The sequence below is a fragment of the Pimephales promelas genome, chromosome 13 (genome assembly GCF_988280905.1).
Source record: "Pimephales promelas chromosome 13, fPimPro1.hap1.1, whole genome shotgun sequence".
Taxonomy (NCBI): Eukaryota; Metazoa; Chordata; class Actinopteri; order Cypriniformes; family Leuciscidae; genus Pimephales; species Pimephales promelas.
This window is the reverse complement of record NC_142781.1, coordinates 33892226-33911024: the sequence shown is the minus strand read 5'-3', so window position 1 is coordinate 33911024 and position 18799 is coordinate 33892226. Positions and strand designations below refer to the sequence as shown.

Genomic DNA, 18799 nt, shown 5'->3' with positions numbered 1-18799 from the left:
ATCTTTTTTCGAGTCGGGTCCTAGATAAGACCCTTATTCATCGTCTGGTGTCGTTTAAAGCTGCACTGAAACTCATTTGGACCTTGAACTGTCTGGTTCCCATTGAAGTCCATTATATGGAGAAAAATCCTGGAATGTTTATCAAAAACCTAAATTTCTTTTCGACTGAAGAAAGAAAGACGTGGACATCTCGGATGATATGGGGGTGAGTAAATTATCAGCAAAAAGTTTTTTAAAAGTGAACTACTCCTTTAAATCTGCTAATTGCTTAATTATCCCATCACCTGTACATTTAATATTACCATATGTAAAACAGCCACTGCCTGAGTGAGCCATGTCATAAAGATTTGAAGTCACAGTACAAATAGAAACTCATAAAAAAACCGCGACTTCTGATTCAAACAAACGTCTTAGATGAGGAACAAAAGGGAGGCAACAAAATGACTGGTAGTATAAAAACGGTTTTATTGAAGTCGTGTGTCCTGTAGCCTGTTCGGATTCAAAGCATGCAGGGGGACGTGTACGTGGTCTCAAACGCATCACCTGAAAGAGGATCAGAAAATGAGCCGGATCATGTTCGACAGAATATAGCAGAGCAAAGCAAGATTAGGATGATGAAAGTACTTGTCTGATAGTAGTCATAAACGTTGATGACTGCCGGCTTGAGATTTTCCACTGCAAGGACCTGTTTCAGCTGCAGAGTGTATCTCATGGGGGCGCCTTTGGGAACCTGCGAGACAAAGTATGAACAGCAGCACTCAAGATGGCAGCTAGTGTCGACAATTTTCTATCCATACAGAGGAGGCATAACCTACTTTAAATGTATTGAAATTAATAAGGTATCTTTGAGTAAACTTCGAGTATCATTTGAGTTGGCCCATGTGTTTGCTGGGCCGAGTGTCCTGGTTTTTGGTAATCAAAATATGCTCACCCTAAGCTAGTGAATATTCCCATTGTAGACAGTCTCACCTCTTTCAGATACACTAAGACTCGATCATCCCCAGAATCGACCCGCTCCACTAACGGGGCGAACGAGTTGGGTGGAGAACCAAGCTGAAGGGAAGAGACCATCGTTTACAAACACAATTACATCGGAAGGAGCTTCACGCATCTTGAGAATTTCTAAATCATATTAATCCACATGCGTACCGGTGACGTATCTGCCGTGAAGCCCGACAAGAGCTTAATGTCCACTAGAACCATGTTAGTGCTTGCTTTTACGCCGTTGTATCTGAATGAGGGTGATGGAGAAATGGTTTACTCAAGATGGTTTCAAGAAACAAAGTCAAGTCACCTTTATTTATATACTGTATATACAGGGGTTGGATAATGAAGCTGAAACACCTGGTTTTACAACACAATAATTTGTTAGTATGGTGAGGGCCTCATTTTGCACCAATTCATCTTGGGAATGAAAGATAGAAGTCCTTCACAGTGACCAGAGGGATGAGCCGTTCCTCTTCCAGAACGGTGTCCAGGTCACTATATGATGCTGGTGGACTCGCTCCTCCAAAACACCTCAATAATATTTAGATCTGGTGACTGTGCATGTTCAACGTCACTTTCATCTTCATCAAACCCTTCTGTCACAAGTCTTGCTGTGTGTGTTGAGGTGCATCAGGTGCTCATGATCCTCCAGAAGGGTTTGGTAGTCCTCGGCAGTGTCGTGTCCATCAAATACAATCAGGATTGTCATGATATTGGAGCTCAAACCATCACTGATCCACCCGTGCTTCACTCTGAAGATTGGCCGCCAGGCATATAGATGTGAAACCTCCGACATTGGCCAGTGTTTCAGTTTCATTGTCCAACCCCTGTATACTTATTCACAGTGATAAGAAAACGTTAAAAAGCCAACGCTAGTCTTACTTCACTGTGAAGTTCAACATGAGATTGGCTCCTTGCGGTTTGCAGTCTCCAGTCACCGTCGCCTCAACGCTCAGCGCCCCGTTGGCTTCAATGGGTGTTGGGGTGTTGTAGAAACACACAACCTACAGTATGAGCGCAGAGCAAACAAAACAAGGAGAATTAGGACGTGCATAACAAACCGAAATGGATGGGGTGAAAACACAGACCTGCACAGACGCACAAGTGGATCCTGTGGCTTTAACAGTATATTTGCCAGGAACGTTCTTCAGCGGCTTCTCCTGAAACAGCAGCTTGTTGTCTTGATTCACGTCAAAGCTATAAGAGTCTCCTCCTACAACTGAAGACTGTACTGCAACCGTGCTGGAGCCTTTCAAGCTGAACACTTGAGTAGCGTACACAGACAGGGCATGAAGAGCCACCACTGTGTCCTAAAAATATGACGTTGCATTAGGAATACGGCAAAAAAAATAAAAAAAAAATAAAAATAAAAATAAAAAAAAAATCGGATCAGACTAGGGGTGGCACGGTTCACAAAACCCACGGTTCGGTTTTATCACGGTTTTAGGGTCACGGTTTTCGGTTCTTGTTATTTTTTCTTTTAATCTTAACACTCAAGAAATGTACTTCAGCATGTGATATATCACTTAATTATCCACACTTTAGGATACAGTATTAAAAAAATATATATCATATTCATGCAATCATGCATGAACTGAATTTGACTCTTTGACTTTAAGCACATTTTGGGACTATCTCAGAGGAAAGCTAGGTGAGATTTAGATACAGCAAGAGAGAAGACATTGACATGCTTTTTGTTTATTTGGCAAAAAAAGGAGAATGTTTATCACTATCTCTACAAGAACTTGTGCATTTTTATCACATAAATCTTATTTACACAAAGAAATTAACTTTCGTGTATCAACTGCTAACTTTTGTAGCTCTTACCAAAATTCTATCTTTTAAAAGAAAAAGAGAGAAACTCTTAAAACACTGTCTTTTAAATGTCAATATACATGAAACCTCATTGCCTATAGATAATTAAGCTATAGCAATAGCAAAGGCCATAAACATAAAGTGAAATTTAAGTTCAGCCTCAACACAAAAACACTATCAACAATGCTTCTATTCCCAAAATGTGAGGGTACCTTTTTTCCACTTAAAATTAAAGTGCAGGATTTGGAAACGTATGACTGAAGCTCTTATTTATACATAAAGTGCCACTGTAGCGTTATATTAAAATATCATAACATGAAATCCAAAATGTTCCCACACACCGGACTTATACCATAGACTCATACGACGCTGGCGCATCCTCCAACTCCCTCATCTCTCCCACTTGCCATTTCTCCGCATGCCGTGACCTGCAGCGCTCCATACTCCAATTTTACTGGCTTGTTTACTAACTTGAACCGGCGCTGCACAGAGCGATCGGTAATGACATCAAATACCGCGAAAGTGATGAATGCATACGGAGCCGACTCGCGCTAGTTTGATATTCACCGATCGCTCTGTGCAGCGCCGGTCCATGTCGAACACGTTTATGTCGCGCGAAAAGAAAACACACGTCACATACGGGCACGAGGTTACATTGCGCATGCGTCGAACCGTGAGACGCACACACGCTCCGAACCGAGACAAGCGAACCGAACGGTTCGGGTGTTTTTTCATGTACCGTGCCACCCCTAGATCAGACTGAAGTGGACTTCTCATGTACATTTTTTGCTGTTCACACTTGCTGAATTGGATATGCACAAAATCAGATTTGGACTGACAGTCTACCAAACATGAGCACCTGGGTGGAGGAAAAGCCTCCATGGGGATTCTGCTGGGACACCAACCAGTTGACAATACGCGCAGCAAAGCCCAGAGCAGGCTTCGGCTTTACTTTGAGAACCGCTAGCAGCATGTACGAGCTGATCTCCACCGCCAGAGTATCACCAGATGCCGTCTGAGACCAATGGAGATGAGTGCCTTAGGATGAGACGCAGGGGATAAAGTGGATGGTAGAGGAACATCTCAAGAGGCTGGTAAACCTCACCTTTAGAAATGCCAATTTTGTTCAAGGCAGTAAAAAGCTGTGATCGAGTGGTGGTCTCTCCAGCCAGACTGAAGGTGTAGGCCAGCAGAGCCATGGCGTAAGTGTTTCCCAGGTTCCCAACAACTGGCCTCAAGCACGACAGAGCTTTGGTAATGACAGGATTCTGAAAGATTAAAGCAAAAGTCAGAAATCCAGAACAAGGTCATCTACTGGAGATGTTTTTACCTTGACAGGGACGCCTAGTTCAAGCAATGATGAAACAATGTAGGCGGTCATAGTCACACCATCACTAACTCCACCCTACAATCACACCAGCACATTTGATTTAGAAGAACGGTCTCACACCAAGTCTATTGGTTAGAAGTATTTTAAGAAAAATGCACCTTCATATCGTTGTGGTACAGAGTCCCCTTCTGTATGAAACAGCCATCTGAACCCTGGTTTTTGATCAACCAGTCCTTTGCACTCTGCAGGACATGTGGATCAATGGAAATAAATTGGCTCGCTAGACCAAAGGACCTCAGGACAAAGGCGGTCAACCTGGCAGTGGAGTACAAACCGAACTTACAAACTGCTGGAGCCACAACAGCAGAACAGTGAGAAACTCACCATGCATTCGATTCATCTGAACCAAATGTGCTGAATGAACCATCATTATGTCTGTAGTTCAGTTGTCCTTGGTATCCTGATTAGGGAAAAAGCCGCATGTAAATTGGTCAGGGCAGCCCGTTCTCATCCCAAGATGTCCTCTAACTGACGCTTTTGACCATACGTCAACATCCAACGTTTTAGGGCACCCCTAACCCTACCCCAGACCTAAACCTACAGGTAAAGGTTTAAACCAGTTAAATGAGGCCCTAGGATCGTTAAAGGGCGCCCTAAAACGTTGGATGTTGACGTATGGTCAAGGACGACAGAGCTTGTTAGCAGTTCGATGACGTCTTGGGATGAGAATGTGTTGGTCAGGGAGGGAGTTCCTGACTCAAAAATGGGAAGAGCAGGTTTAAACCACCTTGGAATTTTGTTCCCTACATATTTAGTGGATTTGGTCACCCATACCGCTCTGAAGGAAGCCCGTGGCTTTCTCTCGGATGGCTGCCGTGAGTTGCCCTGTGACTTCCAGGTATCGCAGGATGTAAATATTGGGAGCAAGAATGATCATATTTTGTTCTCCACAGCCAGATGGCAACTGTAACAACTTATCCAGATTCTTCAGCGCACAACCCATTATGTCCCCTACGAGAGGTCAAGCACAAACAAAGTTATTCTGCCAAACATCCCCGGTCTGTTTTTACTCAATGACATACTTTACCAAGAACTGAAACTGAGCATCTGGTTGATTCCTGAAGCACGTTGTTTGGAAATGTCAGAGTCACGTCTTCAGTAAGAACTTTTCCTAGGGGAACAGAATGGATCGGCATTGAGCGGAATCAGGGAATCATACCCCTAGTTTTACAAACACAGTTTAAGCCTAATCCCAGAATAAAATGCATGTTTGAGTCATTTTAACTGAAAGCAACTTGCACTGACATATCTTAAATTAAGTCAGCCATTGTTTTGGCTCAAGATGCACATCAGTAATGTCTTAACTGAAACATCTTTAATTTGACTAAGGCATAATCCGTCTGAGTGCAAACAAACCTTTTGGACACATTAACCAACTCTGGGTGTTTGTCTTTTCAAGTCCTTCGGGCTATAAAAGCAATAAAACATCACATCAGTAAAGCAGCATGAGCTCCATGATCAAACTCCAGAAGACTGGTTAACACTCACCAGGACAAGTAGACTTTGAGAAACTACATCAAAGCGTCCTCTCGTCGGCACCGTCACGACCTCAGTGCCACATCGAGTCCGGGACGGTTCAGCTGAAGCATTGACAGTCACATTGACAGCTCCTGAAGCAACAGACAGAAAGTGAGGAACACCTAATATGCACTCGATTTAGAGATAGACGGTCCAAAACTGACCAAGAACAGAAGCTGAGAAAACCCATTTGAAGGTCTTTCTCTCATTGGCACAGAGACAGGACGAATAAGGATCGGTAAACTTCTTAAGAGTGAAGGCCGTGGATGAAGCTGGAGTTACTTTAACCTGCCAATGAAACATTAGGGCACATGGAGCAAAGACACAGGAACTTTTCTATGTATATAGGAAAATAAACAATGACACACCATGATGCACTTGGACAGAAAGCTGTAGACCGTGGCCTTCAGATTAAAAGACTCCCCACGGACAATGGAGTATGGCAGGGAGAGCTCCACGAAGAAGGGCTGGGAGGCGGTCAGGACAGCAGGAGGGGCCAGACCAAAACCTTTGGAGGACAGGCAAAACGCCTCCGTCTCCCACGTGGTGATGGTGTCAGGAACCTTGAGAGGAACTTTTATGGAGCCAGTGTCTCTGAAGGACAGCAGAAGAGAGAAATAATGAGAATTGGAGGAGTAAAAACTGTGGGCAAGTTGCTTTTGATGGAATAAAACACAAGATGCTTCACTAACCCCACTTTAACAAGCTGCCAGAGCCATGTTTCTGGAAAGGAACTCCTGACGGTCACTTTAAAAGAGCGTTTGCCTCCAGCACTTTCTCCTTCTGGAGGAGCAGCAGTCGCCAAGTTACCCTCATCAGTTGTTTTAAAGGGTAAAGGAGCAGGTAAAGTCGCTGAAATAAGAGGACACTAGTTTTTGTTTTGCACTTTAGTTACGAAGCAACAAAGGATCAACCACCGCTCGTTGCATTTGTAAAAATAAGATTAGATGCCAATACCCAAAGAAAGAGGAAATGACCTCCCATAACTCAAGGAAAGTTCACCACATCATGGAGAATGTGTTCATTTCATCGACATAGACCTACTTTCGGGGATGAAGGGATGAGACAGCTCGCAAAAGGGTTGTACAGCGAGATTTGTTGCGATCTTCATCCCCACGTTCTTTCAAAGGAATAAGTCAAAACACAAGACAGATTTAAAGTCAATGATCCAGTATTATTCAGTGACTAGATCAGGGTTCCCCCAAACTCGGTCCAGGAGGGCCCCTGATCAAACGCACACCTACCTGTGAGTTTCTACTGATCCTGAAGACCTTGATTAGCTTGCTCAGGTGTGTTTGATCAGGGTTGGAGCGAAACTCTGCAGGGACAGCGGCCCTCCAGGACCGAGTTTGGGGAACCCTGGACTAGATGGTCATGAATGGTTTTCTACCTTGAAGGCTGCAAAGACAATATCTATCGGAGTATCTCGGCGGACTAATGGTGGAACACACCCTGGTCGATCCTCAATGCTGAATGGGTAACCTGATAGCAATCTCACCGGGAGCAAGTCAAACACCTGAGACCATGAAACAATAGAGTTGGTTTGTCACTTGTTTCTGAATGCATTTATGCCTGGTATGTTGTCACAGAGTTTATAATGTTAGGTGCTAAACGTACATTAAAACTGCAATTAGGGCTGCAACAACTAATCGATAAAATCGATTATGAAAATCGTTGTCAACGAATGTCATTATCGATTAGTTGGTCTGATTACGTCACGGGGATTGTTTACATGCTACATGCGCTTCTTACATGCGCTTCATGAGGCACAGACGCAGTCTCTCTCCCTCGCCGGTCTGTGCGCAACACGGACGGTTTGGAGCACATTATCTTCTGTCTCGCATGCGCACTCTTGATTCCGTGAGTTTGAACTAATTTGCGGGCATCAGGAAACCGCTATCAATATGGACCATACACGAAAATCATTCACCTTTCGGCAAATTCGCCGTTTTGAAACCAAAATAGGCGACCTACGTTAATCGTGTATACTTTATGAAGCCATACTGTAGTATAATGTGAGATAGAAATGTATATTTAAGTCATTAAATTCAAGTTAACGTAAGCTTTTCCTTCCACTGCGGCTGTCAGTCATTCTCTATTCGGTGTTCAAACAGCGCGTCGCGTTCGGTTACAACAGTTAACATGATGAAACTCTTTCCAATATGATTCAATGTTATTATTATAATTGATCCGTAGATAAAGGTCTATGGTTTCGTAATATAATGACTATCTTGCTAGACTTTTATTGCTGTAACTTAATCACTTTCTACTGAGCGTCTGTTAGATCACAACACTATAGAGTAGACTCGGCGCACTATAATTGTTCTTCACGTGCACAGTAGCCTAACTGAAATTTAAAACTGTTAAAAGAAAAGGCTTAATAAACTATTGCAAAGATACTGTATAATACACAGTCAATATTGCTTCCTCACTAAACAGCTGTGCTTCTGATTTTTATGATGTTTTTCATGAATGTATAACAACAATACAAAGAGCAATGTGTAACGTTTTACCAGAGTTAGTGCTACACTTATTGTCTCTTATTTTTTCCCCACTAAGGAATGTTTTTTTCACTAAATGTTCAGATTTTATAAAATTATTGTGCATTTGTGATTTTTCTAGGCTAAGTTTTTCTGAGTTATCCACTAATCTAGTTTACAATAGCATTTTTGTCATAGGTTATGGTCATATATAATTTTTTTATTTGTTGTTTTTCTTTATAATGAAGTTGTCTGTATTAAGTAGATTGTTTAACACACAAAAGAGTGTGGTTTTTAGGGTTTTATTTAGTTATAATAAACAAAAAAAATGAAATAAATGTTTTATCCGATTAATCGAAAAAATAATCGTCCGATTAATCGATTATCAAAATAATCGTTAGTTGCAGCCCTAACTGCAATCATAACAGCATAGGTTTTTCAAATCGATCCATCAGCGTTACACTCAGATTCTAAAGCTGGACATAAACGTCAATCAAGTGGATACCATTTTACGACTCAGACGTCTTCCTGGCTCCGAGATCCAGATGCTTTGATCTACAATGCCGAGTCCACACAGGGATCCTTCTTGAGCAGAGACAGTCAAGACGTTTGCTTCGCCAGGAACAGCCGTAGCAGGAGAGAAAAGCAGAGACACCTGGAACAAGTACCAACACATCCTATATGACACCCTGTTCCCCATTTGAAGCCGAAAGATGCTAGTGCACATCGTACCTCGTTTTGTAAACACGTTTCAGTTTCAAAAGACTCACTAGCAGCAAGTACATTCTCACTGGGCAGAACACAGTAGACAAGAATCTGCACCACTGGAGCCATAGCGACACCGATAGACACCTTGAACGACACCGAGCCGCTCGTGACCGCATCACCAGCTACTGCTGTGACCTTCACACCTCCATTGAGAACAATGACTCCTCTAGACATGACCTGACAGAAGACAAACAGGTGCTGGACAGACCAACAGTCATGGAAATCTCTACAAAACTGATCTCCACTTACTATATAGATAATGTCAGCGCTGAAGCTACCAGCCTCTCCAACAAAAGAATATTTCACCGTCATTGGGAACACAGCACCACATTTGAGTGGCTGCTCAGGATTCACGATAATAAGTTCACTCATTAATGGGATGTCGGGAGAAACAGGTTGGAGAAGCTGAACAACCCTTGTATCTATAGCGAAGTACGGCAATTTGAAACCATAAATAACTGTTGGAGTCGCACTTGCCTGGGGAAAAACGAATGGAAGTTTAAATGCGAGAAGTCTTCATTTCACAAAACACAAAGAGCAAATCGTACCAGCAGATATAGTTCTTTAGAAAGTTTAGAAGTTTTGAGGGAGAAGATGGCCAGTCCGTTCTGGTTTGTAGTTAGATTCAAAAGCTGTTTGTTGGGCCAGCTGTTACTATTCAGGAGAAACACGGTTTTGTTTGCAACTGGAGTTTCATCGAAACGAGACACTGAGATCTGTTGGGAAAGATTAGGTAAGGAAAGAGAACCAATGGGAAGGCTTCTACAACGGATGATCTTTTACTTGCCTTTGCATTAATCACTGATCCAGGTTCAAAATGATCCGGGAGGTCCACAAACGTGATCTTGCCGACTTCAAACGTAATGGACACGGTTGCAAATTTTGACATAACCACACCTGGGGAAAAGAAAAAACATACACGTTTGTTTTTAACGCCATGCCAGCTTTCTGTGGCTACTTTCATGGCAAGAAAAATGTATGGTAAAACTATCAGCTGAGTATAATTTATTTTTGCTACGTTATTAAATTGTTAACTTAAACCAAAGCACTGCTTTGATAAAGAGTTTTTGACTGAACGAACATTTGAGATTTGATAGAAACTCCTTCCAACATTGGGGGTGATTTCATGGAGTTTGGTCATCGTATATAAAGTCCATTCTGTTTGCCATTTGTTGTTCACATGGAAATTTTATATCCATAGGAGGTAGTGCAAATTGATGCCTCTTTTGGGGCAGAGTCTGGGTCCTCATTGCCTTTGAATCCACAGTGTACAGGTACCAAACAAAACAAGATATTAAATTGATGCCCTTCTAGCTCAAGCAGTTTAGAAAGAAACGTTAAAAGTGCTAGGTGGTCATTTTTAAGGGATGAGATTGCTTTGCATTTGTAATGTTGCATAGACTTTATGTAGTCCAATGCTAGCCTGACTTCGTCATACTCATATTCAAGAGAGAATACGAGTCTGAAACTCCTCCTTTGGGCTTTGATTATGAGGCGAGTCGTAACCGAACCAGGGGAAAAAAATAAAAAAAAAAACCCTGCGCTCAATTGGATAGTCGGTAGACCTAAAACCAATCAGAGCAACGCAGTAAGTCAACTCCTTTGTATAGCGCAGTTTTCAAATACAGAACGTAGCCTAACTTTATTTATTTTAGAAGTTAAATAACGAGTGTTACTTCTTTTACTTACTTCTCCATGAGTGCGACCAAAGGAGAAACCACAACGACCACAGGCTTTTCATTACGTCCCATCTTCTTAACCCTTAAAGACCTAGACCATTTTTGGAGCACCTGCACCGCTTGTTCTTTTCTTTGTTTTTCTAACCCATTATAGCAGTCAGCATCAAGTGCCATATATCATTTTTATCTGGAGAACTTGAAGTTTCAATCTATCTCATTTAAATAATCCAATTTTACATTTAATTTGTCTTAGAATGGATGAATTTACCAGATTTAAGAAAAACGGCAGCATATTTGTAGTGATTTTTTTTACTCAACTCAAACAAATCCTCCTGAAGTTTGGATTTTTTTCCTTTAGAAAGCTGTACTTGGATATTTTACATTTCCAGATGTAATTTTGACTACATGCAACAATCCCTAAGCAAGTTATAGGTATTTATTACAACATGTTTATAGGCGATTTTTAGTGAAAAGCATTGTTTCAGTGAAAACAGTGTTTTTCATACTGACAATTTAGATAAAAAAAAAATGTTAAGGAAGTAACATAAATAGAAACATTGTAGTAGAACAATGAAGCAAAAAAAAAACAAAAAAAACTTATATATAAATAAAACTTTATATATATATATATATATATATATATATATATATATATATTAGGGCTGTGCAAAAGTTAATTGCGATTAATCGCATCCAAAATAAAAGTCTGTGTTTACATAATATATTTGTGTGTGCTGTATATAATTATTTTGTATATATAAATACCTATGCATGCATGTATATATTTAAGAATTATTTGCGGTTAAATTCTGTATATATTTATAAATACATAATCTATATTATATAAATATAAATATTTTATATATGAATAACATATTTTCTTAAATATATACATGCATGTGTGTGTATTTATATATACAAAATAATTATATACAGCAGACACAAATATATTATGTAAACAGAGACTTTTATTTTGGATGCGATTAATCGTAATTAACTTTTGCACAGCCCTAATATATATATATAAACACACACACACACACACATACATACATAGCCTATATGAACTACTTTGACTTTACCTCTGTTCAAATTTCTAAAGGAAGATGCTAATTGGTCGTGCAAAAGACCAAGAACTATATTTATTGGTCGAGTAGATAATAGTTTTAACCAATCTGGGGATGGGGTGGGACTAAGCATTAACAGTCATTTATGATTGGCTCAGAGGAAAAAAAAAAAAACGCACGGGTTTCTTTGACGAATCAATGCTGATCAAAACTTGATGACGCAATCACATTCACTACGGAGCTTCTGAATGTCCAAACGCGATTAACCCTATATCACAGAAAAGCCGCGAATCTCCTCTTTATGGGACTTTTTAAAGCATACGGATTGGAGCAGCGGTTCAAAAGTTATTTAACATTTAAGAACAACAGTTATTTTTAGCCGCCGGCGGCTGTATAAGTCTTTAAGGGTTAACGACCATCAGAGCCAGCTGATAAGTTACACTGATAAGCCAAATCATGTAGGAAGGACGCCAAAAATATCTTTCCAATCGACAAATGCCTTGATTGCAGTTCTCTGTTCGTCTATTAAAATGAATGCGCTGTCGTTTTATTTTACAAAAGACGCGACAGCGGAATCTATACATCTCAATTCTCCCGCTGCAGTCATCTTTGACAAGCGCTCTTTGATAACGTGATGATTACGTTCCTGCAGATCATCGGTCCATCATCATATAAAGCCCGCCCTGGCAATTTGATTGGCCCGATCATTTTTTGACTGATCATAATTACTCCTCAATAGATCGAGTCCAGACCGAACTTCAAGACCAAAAAAATGTTGTGGGCGGAGTTCGGGCTGGCATCCAGGCTAGTCCAATGGCAAAATGATAGCTCAATTTTAACAGCTATGTTCAGCGATGGATATTCCTCTTTTTGGACGGTTTATTACAAATGCAGATGATCTAGGGATAATGTGATTACGCACCAAATAAACGAGTCAACTTCCTCCAGACACATGCCGTTGGTTCAGACCAGCCAATCGCTCACCTGTTTCCAACTCGGTGACGTTCACAGTAACGAAAAACAAATCTTGAAGATCCTTCTCAAATTTGGGGTTGAAGAACGCTGATGTATTTAAGGTAAGGGTGGCACAGCCCGTGGCATTCATCTGGTAGCAGAACAGAGAAAGGCACATTTAAGTCAAGTCCAAGCAGAAGAAAAACCCTTAGCTGCAAGGCAGGACCTTAGCGGTTTGATTCAGGCACGGAAGGGTCTTCACAGGAACCACCGAATATGGAAAAGGATCACGGCATACTTCCACAAACGCTTGACCAAGCACAGGTTGGCCAAATGTGTATCTGGGAAAGATAACAAGAACCAAAATCAAGAACTGACCAACCACAAGACAAGAATATAACATGCGCCGTCACTCACTTGGCACAAGCCTCAACTTTCAGTCCCACATCTGCAACGCTGTACGTCTGTGGTGTGTTTACGGTCACATCAAACTTGGGCAAAACTAAACCAGAAACAAAACGCTTTAGATCAAGTCCGACTCCTCAGATCTGCGGTTACACATCGTTCACAACGACTTACCATATTTTTTCACCTCAAAAACTTGAGAGACTATTCCGTCACCAATAAAAGCTTTCAACGTGTACATCCCTATCTGAGCCTCTGGGTTTAACTTGTGAGAAAGTTGCAATATCCACTCCGTTGAGGAAACGTTTGTCCACTGACCAATCCGGTTATTACGATTGTCCTATTAAAACAATTAACAGCTAGGAGAAATACTGTACGGCAAACAAAGTAAAAGTGCAATTCAAAGACTTGAACCAGAGCAAATGCTCACCTCCATCACCACCAGATTGTACTGTAAGACACGAAGAAAGAATATTAGGCATTTAAAACGCACAAATACACTTATGCAGCAAAGCCATTGAAAGGAAAGACCAAAACAAATTTGCAAGTTGTTCAGATTAGTCAATATGGTGAAAGATCAGACCAGGCCTTACCATTTGATCAAGAGGCACAAGTTTGGCATCCATGGTGACGACTCTAAAATTCACTACAAACAAACACAGCAATAAACTCACTTTAGTAGCATATTGCACTTGAAGGCAATCAGAACTTGTACCATAATGGACTTTCTACACAACCAGCTCACCCGTTTGTCCTGGATTGTAGATGGGTTTGTCTGTTTGAATGAAGGTCAAAGGCAGGTATCGTTTTAACATGACCTTCCTCTCTTCAGTCGCTCTGAAGACCCTCCCTTGAAATTCCACCTTCAGCTTCTGCACAGATTCTTTATCTACTCGAGGAGCCTGCAGAGAAACTCGGTTAACACATGTACAACAGACCAGACGAAAATGCCATATGCGTCTTGATGACGGACCTTGAAACCAAAGCAGCGGTGTAACGGCTTCGAAAAAACCTGCTGCAAAAGTGGAGTTGTCCCGGCTGTGTCCTCATCGTCAAGCAGAGAAACGGTCATTGTGAGACTCTCTTGGGATTTCAGAAGAGTTATGCATAGTTTGCCGTCCGATTCAGACTCAATCACCGCAGGGAACATCACCATGAATATCCTGTGAAGACATCATGGAGTTTAGGTTCAGAAACCATAAGGGCAGAACACGCACAAACAAGTTGGTTGAACAGTCACAGAAAATGGCTGCCATCAAAACTAGCCTAATTGCTAATGCTAGTGTTAATGTTAAGGGTTAACCTTAAGTCCCCCTCTAGTGAAACTCAAGCTTTTAAAATGTTGTTTGTGTCTATGTGATGTTTTTTTATATGCTTAAAGACAAACCATGTACAAATTCATAAGTCGACAGTCGGAGTATTTTCTCCTTAAAACTGCAGTGAATCACAAGTTTCACAGTTTGAATTCAATGAGGTTTCTAACGTCACAAACTACTGTGTAACTAATCAGATCAAGGTGTGATGTCAATTCTGGGCTGGTGTGAATGGGGTCAGGCGGGGCTAATTTGCATATTAATAGAATCGCGAATATTAAATGAGACAAAGGTGTGGAGTTACATTGAAAGTATATAGGGCATGGAGAAAAAAAAAACATGTTTATGTATTTTTGGTGATCAAAGATGAGTTAAGGGATACAATTATTGACTACAGGAGGACTTTAAGCACTAATGAACAGCAGTTTGGTGGGTCCTATTCATCCTTTGACCACTAGGTGCCCACGTGATTAGTAAACTTCTACCATCAAAGCTTTAATGCTTCATTAAAACTACATCAGCATAGATTAGGCCCCTTATTTTCACCCAAAGCCCATACTTACGGCCTTCTCTGTCTCTGTCCATCAACAGCAAAGAGAAAAAGGGCTAAAATTAGCCCTGTCCAAACACAAATCTCCCTTACAGCCATGAAGAGCAATCATCTAAGACTAAACTGTTAAGATCCACGCCGTCCAACTACTCTACAGCTTCTCTCAATCCGCTGACTGATGCCAGCGTTATTGACACGCTCCTAATAATTCAGAACAGGTTGATTTAACACTTTAAATTCAGGCGATCGGAACGTCTTTAGGGCGGAGCACCGGTAATTACTAATTAATCAATAATTAAATTTCAGGGTCGCCAACTCGCCGGCATTTGGCGTGAAACAGAAACACACGCATTTACTTTTTACACAATCTGGCGCCAAATACGAGACTCTACCACAAGGATGGGGAACGAAAGGATGTTTTTTATGAGGGTTTTTTTTATGAGAGGGGCGAAATTTGATAGGCATATCTGATGAAATCTGTGATGCTGATGCATTATGTTTGAAGTTAAATTATTCCTGGTTTGTATATTTGGCCATTAATACACATCAACGCCTGTACAGGTGTTTTGTGTGACCATCTTTGTTTCTTTAAAGTGGATGTGAAGTTAAATGTCTGTAAATGCAGCTTAGCTGCACTGAGACTGTGTTGGATATGGCCTACGTGTGAAATCAAATTGGCAATCTACATCAATTTTTATTCTATTTAAAAAAAAATCTATGTTTATTTCACATTTTCTATGCTCTTAGAAAATGTTATTAATCAGTGAGACTGAGCAAAATGTTAGAAAACAAAAAATAAAATCGAAGGCCCGGTGTCCATTCGTCGCACCTCGCTTAATAAAAATAGTGATAACTGATCTCTGGACAATTTGGTTCTTTAATTTGTGGATTTGATTAAAATATCTGGATAGGTTGTCTGAAATGACTGTGTCTTCTTGTGTTCATTAAAGCGCCCCCCGAGTCTTCCATCCACCTTTTTCTTCCATCCACCTATTTTTTTTAATGCACATTTTGGAATAATCGCAATAAAATGCAAGATGCACTTAAATAAAATAAAAAAAAAATGTGCATAATAACAAATGCTTTTAAATGAGTCAGATACATTTTTTTTTATCTGATAAGAAAACTTGAGCATAAACTGCGATGGAAACACATTTACCAAATAAATTCCATGTGCTTGGGACTGCATAACTGGACTAAATGCATCTGAAATGCTGTTTGGGTGCTTCTGAAATGCCTGAGCAAAGTCTGTCATCAAAGTGGTTCCTTACACGACTGCAAGCAAGTTAACAAGTTAAAATTATTGCATTTTGTATTCCCTGAGAAGTAATAAAATACAGTATATGAACAGTATATACAACTTCTCCTACTGCAGTGACTTTTCTTATTGAAGTTTATCAGGAAGTGAAGATTTTGTTCTCTTCGAATGAGTGGATGGAAAATGTTTTATGCGATTATTCAAATTTTGTGCGTAAGTAATATTCGTAACTTTGAATGGCAACAAAGTGCCCATGTCTGTTCCACTTTTTACAGGGAGAAACCAGCGGTCACAGGAGAATGGCCAGACTGGTTCAGCAGGTAGAAAGACAACAATAACTCAAATAAACACTCGCCATGAAGCAAAGTCTGCAGAAATGAATCTCTGAACACGTCCAGCTTTGAAGCAGATGATCTCCAGCGGCAGAAGAAACACACTGAGCTGAGAACAGAAAAGAAAAGGCTGTAATTCACACAGACTCACTAAAACTGGACTATAGAGATTGTTAAATCATTGCCTAGTCTGATGAGTCTGGATTCTGCTGTGACATTCAGATGTTCGGGTCAGAATTGGGTGAAAACAACATGAAAGCACGGATGATGCGGTTCAGGTGCTGCTGGTGTCCACTTCGGGACTCTTAGTACCAATTGAGCATCATTTAATCTTCAGTATTGTTGCTCATCATCTCCAGATCTCAGTCCTTTAGAGCAGCTTTGAGATGTGGAGCAACATGAAATTCACATTATGGATGTTCAGCCGACAAATCTGAAGAAACTGTGATGTGATCATGACAATATGGAGCAAAATCTCTGAGAAATGTTTCCAACCTCTTGTTGAATCTCTGACATGAAGAATTAAAGGACAACTCCGGCGCAAAATGAACCTTTGGTCTAATTACACATTGTTACCTAGTCAACCGTTATCTGAGATTTTTTTTCATGATTGCCGAATGTAAATAGTTTTATCTCTAAAAACAGTTTAGCCTATAATGCTAGTATAACGCTAGTCTATAGGGCATAGAGTAATGACAAATAAAAATCGCTTTTTATTACCACTAACAAGGCTCAAAATAGCCCCACAGTAACACGGTAGCACAATAAGGATCCCTACATTCAAACCGAAGCATTGAGAACTTTGTCAGTGTCCATACCGTTTAATAAGAAGATATTTTATACACACAGTCAACTTCACGAATACAGGAAGAAGCCATCTTTAAAATATAGTCTCTACCAGTCGATCTACGAACGCCGATCCAAGTGCGCTGAACTGTGCAGAATCTTATATGGTCCATTGTTTCCGGAAGAAACACAAACACGAACCATTTTCTTCTCTTTAATATGTACATGTTGCCTACTGTTCGCGCTCACCTTATCACTTTATTCACATCTCACCAGCGCACTTGGATCGGCGTTCGTAGATCGACTGGTAGAGACTATTTTTCAAAGATGGCTTCTTCCTGTATTCGCAAAGTTGACTGTGTGTATAAAATATCTTCTTATTAAACGGTATGGACACTGACAAAGTTCTCAATGCTTCGTTTTGCATGTAGGGATCCTTATTATGCTGTCGTGTTAGTGTGGGGCTATTTTGAGCCTTGTTAGTGGTAATAAAAAGCGATTTTTATTTGTCATTACTCTATGCCCTATATACTAGCGTTATACTAGCGTTATAGGCTAAACTGTTTTTAGAGATAAAACTATTTACATTCGGCAATCATGAAAACAAATCTCAGATAACGGTTGACTAGGTAACAATGTGTAATTAGACCAAAGGTTCATTTTGCGCCGGAGTTGTCCTTTAAGGTGGTTCTGAAGTCAAACCGGTACTATAGCATGTGTTCCTAATGAAGTGGCCGGTGAGTGTGTATATCGAATCCCGTCTGGGATAGTGTAATCTGAAGTCAAAAGCCTCAGTGTATTGAACTATATATATATATATATTGCTTTAGTTTGGAGTTGAATGTGTATATAAATAGTTTTAAGAGTGTAAGTTGAAAGCCTCAGCGTAGTTACTCTGCTCTCTGGAGGACACATATCTTTCTGCCCCAGTTTCTAACCCGTTTCTCCAGTAAAACACCTCTCTGTCCTGTCCTGTCCTCTACTGCGCTGCTGCAATGCGCTTCAGAGTGAAGTGTGCCATCAGAAAAGCACGCCACTCCCAGATTAATAATTAATAAACACTAGTGTTATAGTGATAATGATGCAGAATATTACAACACACACACAGGCACTGAATATCAGCTTGTGCTTCTGTATGACATTGTGTCAAGTCCTATCTATCTATCTATCTATCTATCTATCTATCTATCTATCTATCTATCTATCTATCTATCTATCTATCTATCTATCTATCTATCTATCTATCTATCTATCTATCTATCTATCTATCTATCTATCTATCACCAGAGGATGGGTACATGGTGGCCATAAAGAGATAGACATGGTCAGAAACAATGCTCAGGTAGGTCGTGGCATTTAAACGATGCCCAATTGGCACTAAGGGGCCTAAAGTGTGCCAAGAAAACATCCCTCACACCATCACACCACCACCACCAGCATGCACAGTGGTAACAAGGCATGATGGATCCACGTTCTCATTCTGGTTACGCCAAATTC

The 18799-nt window shown here is 40.5% G+C and overlaps 1 protein-coding gene across 6 annotated transcripts; it reads right to left on the bottom strand.

Annotated features, from left to right (window-relative positions):
- Window positions 1–445: 445 nt before the first annotated feature.
- LOC120491951 (alpha-1-inhibitor 3) lies at window positions 446–17382 on the bottom strand. 6 transcript variants are annotated; one of them, XM_089118922.1, is made up of 36 exons: window positions 17012–17284; window positions 16702–16895; window positions 16540–16625; window positions 14037–14226; window positions 13809–13965; window positions 13657–13709; window positions 13494–13514; window positions 13238–13403; window positions 13076–13160; window positions 12885–12999; window positions 12689–12809; window positions 9746–9855; window positions 9507–9674; window positions 9208–9435; window positions 8923–9135; window positions 8696–8845; window positions 7101–7226; window positions 6755–6830; window positions 6403–6562; window positions 6079–6304; window positions 5875–5998; window positions 5681–5802; window positions 5549–5600; window positions 5220–5303; window positions 4967–5143; window positions 4517–4592; window positions 4291–4447; window positions 4133–4207; window positions 3908–4070; window positions 3662–3840; window positions 2076–2297; window positions 1870–1991; window positions 1150–1231; window positions 970–1053; window positions 625–730; window positions 446–543 (listed from the first exon to the last, which is right to left on the bottom strand). In XM_089118922.1, exons 4-36 carry the CDS (start codon window positions 14217–14219, stop codon window positions 500–502), a joined length of 4227 nt encoding a protein of 1408 aa, XP_088975048.1. In that variant the 5' UTR covers window positions 14220–14226; window positions 16540–16625; window positions 16702–16895; window positions 17012–17284; the 3' UTR covers window positions 446–499. The 6 variants fall into 6 exon arrangements, with proteins under 6 accessions (XP_088975048.1, XP_088975049.1, XP_088975047.1 ...); XM_089118923.1 differs by lacking the exons at window positions 16702–16895; window positions 17012–17284 and adding an exon at window positions 17364–17382; XM_089118921.1 differs by having other exon boundaries at window positions 16702–17284.
- Between the last annotated feature and the right edge of the window lie 1417 nt (window positions 17383–18799).

Coding starts and splice junctions, on each gene's coding strand:
- LOC120491951 (XM_039689976.2), bottom strand. CDS start 15,025: ATGGCTGTAAGGGAGATTTGTGTTTGGACAGGGCTAATTTTAGCCCTT. Junction 6,563..6,754: donor TCATCCCTTCATCCCCGAAA/GTAGGTCTATGT, acceptor CTCTTATTTCAG/CGACTTTACCTGCTCCTTTA. Junction 5,803..5,874: donor TTTCTCAGCTTCTGTTCTTG/GTCAGTTTTGGA, acceptor CTGTTGCTTCAG/GAGCTGTCAATGTGACTGTC.